This window comes from Panicum virgatum, chromosome 2N, assembly GCF_016808335.1.
Source record: "Panicum virgatum strain AP13 chromosome 2N, P.virgatum_v5, whole genome shotgun sequence".
NCBI lineage: Eukaryota > Viridiplantae > Streptophyta > Magnoliopsida > Poales > Poaceae > Panicum > Panicum virgatum.
In genome coordinates, this window is record NC_053146.1 from 57,570,079 (window position 1) to 57,580,655 (window position 10,577).

At 44.7% G+C, this 10,577-nt stretch overlaps 1 protein-coding gene across 2 annotated transcripts; it reads left to right on the forward strand.

Annotated features, from left to right (window-relative positions):
* The first annotated feature begins 2,229 nt into the window (after positions 1 to 2,229).
* LOC120658324 lies at positions 2,230 to 8,253 on the forward strand. Of its 2 annotated transcripts, none has more exons than XR_005668590.1 (7): positions 2,230 to 2,808; positions 3,957 to 4,740; positions 4,822 to 4,959; positions 5,605 to 5,687; positions 5,818 to 5,883; positions 6,661 to 6,699; positions 7,843 to 8,253. XR_005668590.1 is itself a non-coding variant. In XM_039936583.1 (7 exons), the coding sequence occupies exons 1-7, from the start codon at positions 2,441 to 2,443 to the stop codon at positions 8,011 to 8,013; spliced, it is 1,641 nt and encodes a 546-aa protein (XP_039792517.1). In that variant the 5' UTR covers positions 2,244 to 2,440; the 3' UTR covers positions 8,014 to 8,253. The 2 variants fall into 2 exon arrangements, 1 of the variants encoding a protein (XP_039792517.1); XM_039936583.1 differs by having other exon boundaries at positions 2,244 to 2,808; positions 5,613 to 5,687.
* The last annotated feature ends 2,324 nt before the right edge of the window (positions 8,254 to 10,577 follow it).

The window sequence follows — 10,577 nt, forward strand, 5'->3', positions numbered from 1 at the left end:
CAAAGTGCCAGCAGTAGGAAGCCCTTCCAACGTGATTCACTCCTCCGCATCATCCTCCTCTGCATCCTCAGCGGGTGGGAGCAGCATCCTTGTGTTGAGTGTTGTCGGAGATTGGCTTGCCATTACCTTGTGAGCACAAGCGAGCAGCACCTGCACCCCTTTAAGAATCTTGCCCTGCGTCTCATGACTGTATAACCCTGACCAATATGTCAAAAAGGCACAAATATGTATTATTATCTCAATCAGACTTTTAATTATTTTCTTGTCAAAGCATGCCTTATTTCGGCATTTCCAGATGGTCCAGCACACAGCAACACAACAACTGGTGTAAATGTTTTCCCCCCAGGTAACCAGTGTGATATCCAGGTTCTATATTGATGGAAATCATTTGGGATGGTATTTCCTCCGACACATAGCCCAAAGATTCCCCAAATTGTCTTAGCAATAGGACACAGAAAAAAGAGGTGATTCACAGATTCTTCTTCTTGACAGAAGTAACAAGAAGGAGACCCTGTCCAATTTCTTTTAATAAGGTTATCTTTTGTTAGAATTGCATTGTTTTCAGCTAACCACAAGAAAATTTTGATTTTAAGGGGAATCTTAGCCTTCCAAATATGTTTGAAACTTCTGATAGCACCTTCTTTTGTGAGGATATCATATACAGATTTTCGGGTCCTAGTCTTTTAGTGGTAAATCTTGGTTCTAAGCAAAACAAAATGCATGTATATTTTTTCGGGTATGTTGACAATCATACTCGATGCACTTGTCCATTTTGGTATAAGTATGACATAATGTCAATGTAACGAAGAAGGTCTGAGTACAAGCTAAGAGGCTAGTGGAATTCATTTAGACGATGGTGAGACTAGGAAGAAGAAAGGAAAATTAATCCTGTATTTTTTTGTAATGAAATTAATAATTTTGGCACAGAAGCAGAAGTCGTCATGCACTTTTTGGCCCAACTAGGACAAGGAAAAACTGTCGTCTGGTCCATATATCAGAACTAACCGATCCGCGTTAGGTTTCTTTGAATCCTTATAGCAACTCCAACAGCTTCTCTGTTTTAGATGAGACAGCTAAAAAGAAAAGAAAAGACTTGCAAAAAACAGCTTCCAACAGAGTCGCTATCGGCGCCTCCTCGCCATCTGAGTCGCTATCGCGCCCGCTCCTTTGGCAAATTTCATGAATGAAGCCACCTCGCCATCTCCCTTGGTAGCGCTACTCCCGCCATCCCGTGCCCTCCCACAGCTCCGTCCAATGATGCCGCTTAGTGAGATCTCGACGCCGCGCGGGGGAGGACGCGGCCGGCGGCGGTATGGGGAAGGACGCGGGTGGTGGCGGGCTGCCGGAGGGAGATGGGGCGCCGGCGGTGGGCTGCCATAGGGGGTAGATGCAGCTCGCGAAGAAGGAAATGGATCAGGGTCCACTAGTCAGCGGGTCAGCGGGCGAAGGGAATGGAGTGGAGGAGGGAATGGATGGAGAAGCTATTGGATTTCCCACTCTTTGGATAGCTAAATGGTTAGCTAAATATATAGCTAGCTAAATAGGATTTGGCTAGTGTGATTTGGAGAAACTCTTGGAGGATCCGAAAACATACAAAGTTGTTAAATTCAGTAAGCTCGAACATGTTGATCTGCATATTAACATACATAACAGAAGGCATATATATGTATGCATCTGCACACCACCGTGCTGCAAGCCTGCACCACAACGATGCCACAAATCCTGCATGCAGGGTGTAAGAAATTCCAGAGTTCGTGGTGGAAGGGTCAGAGACGAGATAGTAGAGAATCCAGTGATAACGATCGAGGGCATGCATTGCATGCTCCAATGACCAATGCAAATGATAATCTGAAGGCATCCTATGCGCATGTTCAGTTTTACCTTTGACCTTCACTGCTGCTGGTTTCAGGTCTTTCAGCCGAGTTTCTGCTTGCAATAATTAATGGCTTGGATAGAGAGTACTGTATACTATTCTCAGGAGGCAGCCCAAGATTAGCAACACGCTGACACCACTTATTAGGCACACCTACTGACAAAGCAAACCAGGGAGTGACACAAGCAGACGCTTACTGCCGGGTTAGCTAGCCAATGCAAAGAGCCGCCCCTGGTCGAAAAGGATAGACATGTCCAAAGCCACAAGCAGACAGGGACTCTTCCACAGTAGCCCTCCCTGCTAGGTAGGCCGGCTGACGTCGCTGCGACACAGCCATCCATTCCTCCTTTAAAAAGCTAGCCTCAGACTCCCAGCCCACAAGCTCTGCTCCTCTCCCATCACTGCCTCCACTCCACGCACGGCCAAATTCCTTCTCCCACCTCTCCTCGATCGACCCATCTCCCCCACCAGCAGGCCACCACTACACCACAGGAGGAGGAGCTGATCAGCTCGTCAGCCATAGCCTGCACGAGCTGCTGCTAGCTGCCGTGCCCCGCGCGCGCGCGCATGCAGTGCATGGCGCAGGAGGGCTCCGAGGCCTCCGTCGCCAGCTCGCCGCCGCCGCCCCCGCCGTCGGCCTCCTCGTCGTCCACGTCCTCCGCGGCCGCGGCCTCCTGGTGGCGCGACAATATGCACCCGGCGGCCTACGGCGCCTGGCCGCCCCCGCCCGCGGCCGCGCGCTGGCCCCTGATGGCGGCGCACCACGGCCGGACGACGTCCTCCGGCGGCGCCGACGACGACCTCTCGGCCTCCAACGCCGCCATGACGTCCTTCACCAACACCTCCACTACCAACCACTCCGGCCTCAGCATGGACTCCTCCGTCCCCGGCGCCGCCGCCGCCGCCGAGAGCCACCTCTGGAACCAAGTCCTCATGTGAGTACGACACGACACGACACGACGCACGCGCACAAACGTATATATCCGTATACTACTCGCATATACATGCATGTATGCATGTATGTGTCCATGAACACATGTCGAGATCAAAATTAATAATACAAAGATTTGCATATTCGATTCGGAGGAGGGTGATGAAAAGATGGCATGCGTCCACTACCCTTTGTCCGAACGCCTCCAAAGCGGCCTCGCTTTGCCTAGCTAGATTCTAGCATCTAATTTCCCGAATAATCTTTGCGCACGCATGTCTAGCAAGCTAGTGACACCGATTTTATTTACGATTAATCTTGCTTAGCAGGCTACTAGAATGAAAGAATATGAACAAATTAAGCAGAGCAAGAATATGTGCTGCAAAGTTAGTATATGTGTACATGTGCAGTAGTAGTGCAGCTTCTATAGTGGCAGGCCATGGGAAAAGAGATCATGTATACAAAGCACAGGATCAGGGAACCAAAGCAAAGGGAGCGAGCAAAAGGGGCTTTCCGGTTTCGAAACGGCGCGATATAGCGGGGAAAGGGGCTACATGTGTACCACATAAGTATTGTGATTCTCTGGCTACAAGGTTCTTCATTTGCTTGTAGCACAGCTACCTGTGGCTAGGTTCTTGCTGCAAAGTGTTAACAAGCTAGACTTGCATATATGCAAGTCCACTGGGAACGGAATTATTAGCATAGATGTCCCATAATTAACAAGTGAGATTGCTTGGAATAGAATTTCTTCTTTGACGGACATGTATGCTAAAGTTGTTGCCATCTAGGGTTGGGTAGAAGTAGAACCTAGCTAGATAACAATGCCAAACTAACTATATAATAGCCACTAATTATTTCTGTGAAGGGGCAACTAAATAAGATCTGTTTGGTACGGATCGCCAAAAAAGTGGAACCATATCAAGCATCCATGTTAGTACTTTAATCCAATTCCCAAAGTTGATCTCTCATCTTTGGCTGCGTTCATTCTTGGAGCAAAGCTTTTCGTCTACTTTAATCGATTGCACAATGATAGATCATCAATGCTAAATTAGTTGTCATAAGCAAGAAGGGTTCATGAACAAAAACTTTCCGGCACGCAGTTCGGTGCAATCAGTGCAACTTCTGTTTCACCTTTTGCTTCCCTCTCCTCATCAGGGGCGCCGGCGGCGAGGTCGGGAGGAGCATGCAGGCCGTGCACGACGCCCATGACGACAGCGAGAACTTCCTCGAGCTGCTCAACTCGAGGACGCTCGCGCCGGAGCTCTTCGCCGAGCCGCCGGCCTGCGACTACCTCAAGAAGATGGAGTACGGCAGCAGCCACGGCGGCGGCGGATGGCCGGAGCACCAGTTCACGGCGGCCGCGCTGGAGAAGCACCTGAGCTCCGGCTACGGCGCCGCGCTCGCGCACCACCACCACCACCACGCGGCGGCCGGCGCGCCGGAGCGGCTCACGGCGAACCTGTCCGACCTCGTGAGCAACTGGTCCATCGCGCCGCCCAACCCGTGCCTCGGCGACGCGCACCACCGCGCCGGCGCCGGCGCGGCATGCGATAACGCCGCGGTGGCCGGCTTGGGCCACGGCGCCAAGGCCGGCTTGTTCCTGGACTCGGGCGGCCTCTGCAAGCACGAGATGGGCGGCCACGGCGCGATGCTGCAGGAAGCAGGCAGTGGCAGCGGCGCCGGCGGCCAGGAGTTCCTCCGGCCCGCGGGGTACAGCTCCATGCTCGGGCTCAGCAGCAGCAGGACGATGTACGGCGGTTCCGGCCCCGCCATGGACGTGCCGTGGGGCAACAATGCCGGCGCGGCGAGGAGCCTGTCGGACCTGATATCTTTCGGCGGAGCGCCGCTGGGAAAGCCGGAGCAGCCGGCGGCCACGGCACCCAAGGCGCAGGCGGCGGAGTACAAGAAGCAAGGGCAGGAGATCTCGATCTCGTCGCGGGTAAGATCGACGACAGCCATAATGCAAGTGACGTACGTGCCCGAGCAATCCGGTGATCGATCTGAGTACGTGTTCCTTCAGGCGAAGACGAGTAGCGGCGGCGGCAGCAAGGGGAGCTCGGAGGGGAAGAAGAAGAGATCGGAGGAGCAGCAGGGGTCGGATGGGAACACCAAGAAGTCCAAGAATAATGAGGCCTCCTCACCCACGTCGTCTGTCAAGGTACTAGCTAGTACTACACAGGCCGGCATGCAACCATGCAGCTAGGTCTTGTTGTCCATTTAATTGACACGTACATATTCCTACACATATCTTTTGGATCAAGTGAAACTCACTCACGTGGTCCTTAAACTTGTCTCACGCTCTCATCAATCGCCCCACCCACTCCCTTGACCATTAAAAGACGAACTCCCGAAATGTATACCTACATATCCCTAAACTTGCTAATTGATGCTCAAGGTCCAAATCAATCTCTTTTGGATTTTCCTAGAATTTGACTCTGATCCATACGGATATCTTTGACAGCAAAACGATTTTTCCAAGGAAGTTAAGCTTATCTTGATCCAGATATATATGATCCTTCTATCAGATTTATGTATTAATATTGTTTGCTCTGATCTTCTTGAATGCAAGCAACTACTGCAATTAGAGTCAGAACAAAATCTAGTTATTACTAAATTTATTAGTATATATATGTGATTCATCAAGGAGCTCGGTTTTTATAATACTAACTGATGACTAGACTAGGCCACTAGGGGGTAACACATTATTAAACTTAGCTCAAATGCCAGAGTTAACATTTATATAATGTTCAAGCGAGATACTCACAATCTATCATAAATTGGCCGAGATGTTGATGTTGCTTAGTTTAACAGGCATCGCAGGTGCCGAAAGTGAAGTTAGGAGACAAGATCACTGCACTGCAACAGATCGTTTCACCATTTGGAAAGGTATGTACGATCTCGTACTTATTGCGTGCATGGGTAATTGGATTGTTAGTTTCATGAGGTCTTTAATTTTTTCTATATATTGACACTGTTACAACCTCTTATTATGTGTATGTATACATATATGTTTCAGACCGATACGGCATCAGTTCTGTATGAGGCGATAAATTACATCAAGTGGCTGCATGAACAAGTGCAGGTAACAACTTAGACTCTACTTCATATTTGGTTATCTATTGATCTTTTTTTTTCTCAAATAGCAGTGCTTCTTTTTTTCCTTCTAATAATCCCTGAGAGTTATAGAAAGATACATCGTAATTATTGTTTATTTATAGAAATTCATCTTCTGTATTCACGATTTATCTTTCCCAGGGATTATTCACCGAATATTTACTTTTTAAAATTGTTTTCTGCACCAGTAGCCCAAGTCTTTTGGCACTGTCCCTTTTTAGTGCATGTATACGTTGCTTAAAGACTTCAATCAATGAGAAAGGGTGCCAAAGCTTTCAGTCATTGGCAAACTTTTGTGATGGAGAGAGTTTTACAATCTTTTTATGACCTACATAATATGACCAGTGCCATTGTTGATTTGCAAAAAGGATGTTTTTTTTAAAAAGGCCCAAATTTTGCTCGGAAAAGACAATATCCTTAAGGTCAGGGAGGGCCTGGAATAATGATATGATGCAATGCGACCAACCACCAGGAGACACGTGCCCAACCTATGTCGACTCATACCCTTCCTAGTGGGCCCCAGCAAGTTACCCTTTGCTCGTATTTTGCACAACATGGATGTTAGTAGTGCTCCTACTTTTGTGTAATGGAATGCATGGTCATGGCCCCCTTAGACCCCCTTTGGCAGTTTGGCTCTATCACTTCATGATATAAAACGAGGAATACTTTCTTCTCTGGATCGCATTGTGCCTTTTGGGAGTTTTATTTGAACTGACTCCTCCTTCTGGTGTTTTGTTTGTTGCAGTTGCTGAGTGATCCATACATGAAGACAAGTAGTAGCAAGGTATACAATACTAAAGATGTCTACCTCTTTTCCACTGTTGTGTTGTGTAGTAAAAATTTCGGTGACAAATCACCTTAAAATGGGAGATTACAAGTATGTGATAAAATGGGTGTTATATCGGCATGGTATAGCTACCGTGGCGGAGCTAGGAATTTACGACTGGGTATGCCACATATAAAAAAATTTCAAAGCAAATACGCAATACAATGGACGATAAGTTATAATGGCCACAACAAATTCATAATAATAACCAAAGTATAAGTAACAATCAAAGAATATTATAAAACAATAAAGGCTACTACAATATAATCCTACGACCCCTTCTGTACGAAGAGATTGATAATATCCTCATCTTTCACTTGACTGAAGAATTCTCTCTGAATAAATATAACTAAGCAAATGTAATAGCAGCCCGCGAGCGATAGCCGATGGGGGCGAGCGCGCGAGGTGATGGGCTACCCGCCTATCGCTAGAGTGACCAAGTGTGAGAGCTGTCGAGCGCCAATTGCCGAGCTGGGGATGCGCCGATGAGGCCTCCAGGATGCGGCGCTGAGGCGAGCGGGGAAAGGGGTGATACAATGCGACTCGCCACTTGCGAGATGCGAGTACTCGAGTCTAGACCTGTATGGTTACTTCAAGCCCATAAGCCTCTTGTAGAGGCGGAATAATAGGGGTGTGGAGTGGTACATGTTAAAAAATGTTATTTTCTTGATGCGGCCCACATGAAATAAACCTCGTAAGCATCCTTTAAATGAGCTTATGGGTTTATGGAGGGGCTTATAAGTCTATGTGTTTGGATGAAATGAGACTTATTTGAAGTTTATTGGGCTAGTTTCTCCCTTGATGAGCTAGTAGACTTTGTTCCTTCATGTGCTGAATATACATGATATGTATAAATATGTATACATATTAATATTTGATCTCAAATCATGGGTATGCCAAGGCATACAGGGGCATACCCCTGCCGCCGCCCATGTATAGCTAGCATATAGAAAGTTACTATATATATAACATGTGTTGCAAGTTTGGAACTATTGGAATTTGACTGTAAGCCCCTACTACGTTTAAAGTTTTTCTTAAAGAATTTGCAAGTGACCATTATTATTAAATTATGGTCTAACGATAAGCACACTATTTTGTCAGGATTACAATGCATGGGGAGGGCTGGATAGGAAGGAGAAGTCAGAAGCAGAGATGGACCTGCGAAGTAGAGGCCTGTGCTTGGTACCTGTCTCATGCACGCCCCAAGTGTACAGGGATAACAATGGCCCTGACTACTGGACGCCGCCGTATAGAAGCTGCTTATACCGATAAATTTTGACTAGTAACTATTGTTATTCGATTGGTTACGTTAATAATTTGTGGTGAATATATATGTTAAAGAAGACAAATCAAGATTAGCTGCATGAGTTAATTTAAATTATTAAAACCCTGATGTACTTGGTTCTTAATTAGAGGCTTCGTGACATTAATCTCATCAGCATTGGTATTGATGTATTAATTCTTTTGTACTCCAGGTGAGAAAGAGATGTGTTATCACATTGGTATGATTCAGTTTTGGCTAAGCTTAGTTCCTTATTACAATGGTTAGTCCTACCTTTCCCATTTTCCTCTTGCCAATAGGGCAATAGGAATTGAAGGTATCGGAAAATAGAGTAGGAACTAAGCAGTTACCTCTTGATCTTCCTTCTAACAGGGGAGTTACAATATATAATGCAGCATAACTTTAGATGTTTTATTCGCAGTCATGGACAGCATTGAAAGCATGTCTTATAGGCATCTTTCGGTAATACAAACTTGAAACATAATGTAAACATAGATATACATCAAGATCCATTATATTGCAAAAAGAAAATAATTTAAAATGTATGATTCATTTGTTATGACTAATGTTGGAAAAGGCATCTTGCTAATAAAAGGCAACAACAGCAACATAAAACTTGAAACAGATGGATTTGCATGGACAAATCTTCTATGAGAGAGGGGGTGATAGAATTATAAATTAGGATCAATATGGAAGTTTTAGGTACTTCCTTATATCCCTTACTAAAAAATATGTCCATATATATTGCTACGACGAAGCTCATATGTATATATTGTCATGCTATAATGCTAAATATGATTTTATAAAAGTGTGATATATTGTACACTGTTTATACTATTTTTGGATGATTAAAAGATGAGTAACAGTTACGTTGTAGTCCAGCCACAACTATCGTTTGCGCACAAAACACTCTAAAAACAAGCTAAAATGTGAGAGGTACGAGCTTATAATAAAGGCCACAAGGGATTAAAAGTAAATAAAAACTAAGCATGAGGGGCTATACATTCATGTAAAGAAGCGACTATGAATTGGTTCACGTAAAGATCAGAGACTCTTTTGCAAAACTAGCCGCATTGTGCTGACCAGCCCTGTTTTCCTAGGATCAGAAGGAGCGGAGACGGTTTTTCCTAGTCTGGCATGGTTTCTCCTTGCTTTCATGTGAGGAAGCATTTTCTTGTAGGTTTTATTTTGGTTCTACACTATTTTTCTGCGCAGCAGATGACTCTTCTCCTTTTAGTAATAATTTAAATACACTAATTAGTCTGTAGTGGGACCTGTACACATGAATTAGGGTAAATGAACTAAGGTAAGTGATGCAGAGACCTTATTCCACATAAATCATTGTTACTGTTAAGGCAATTTGTTTGTTTACCGTGATGAATAGACGCATTTATACAGAGGTAAAAGTAGGAAATAGAAGTAAAGTGTACTCTAGGTTATCAATGAACTTTTGTTTTCTGTGAAACAAGCTTATTGATGGGTTTATATAAGGGGAAGGAGGGGCAATTGTTCTTGCCCCTGTTTTGAACCTTAATTGTGATTTTACCTTCATTTTCTTTCACTTTGCATTTTTACCCTTACTATCTGAAAATGAGGCCTCATTTTACCCCTACTCCGTCAACAGCATATAACAGTGTTAAAAGAAGACAATTTTACCCTTACGAAGATACCCCTACTTTTTCTAGAACTTTATAAATATATCTTTGTTTGCCATTATATTTTAGTAGCATTTCAATAAAATTATGAACGAGAATTTCCCTATCCACCCACATGCTCTAAACACAACCACACAGCTTAGCGGATCGATCAAAAAACAAGAAAAAGGAGGAAGTATCAATTCATAAATCTCCAGTAAGTCCAAACACATTAAACACAAGGTCACATGACACAATTTAGTAGTTTATGGCCTCTAATATACTCTCCCATGCAAAAGGGCATGTAGTCTAGTGGTTATAGGAGGCTCATTAGCACCTCAGGTCCTAGATTCGACTCCCTGTGTGGACCCGTCGACAGCGTGACATCGTCAATCTCAAGTATTTGCCGGCTTATTCTTCAAAGATGCTCATAGAGATAGAGTTTGCGTACCTATGTTTATAGTGGTGAGTGTACGTGCATTGTGAGTATCTGAGTTGTACTATGTAATCTTAAAAAAAAACTTACTCCCGCACTAAGAAAGCTCGGAAGATAGAAAAAGGAGGATATCTTGACAAAATAGTAGGAAATATGAAAATGGTAAAAAAAAATTTACCTTCATATTTCCATACTTTTCTCGAAAATGTAAAATGAGCTGGTTAAATGTAGAAAATGAAACGGAACAGGATGTGATTTGTCTGTCCACCATTATTTTCACCCCTACCGCTATATGATCAGCTACTTCTAGTTGCAATATGCAGTGACTCGAAATCCAAGGAGAGTAAGTGGTTCAGATCCGCTTTAGAATGAGTGCAAGACACATATTTGATTCCACTGAGGTGTTTTTGCAAGTGAACAAAGAAAATGCAAGTGCACGATGCGAGTTATTGAACATTTTCCTGCCTTAGCTATGTCCAAAGCC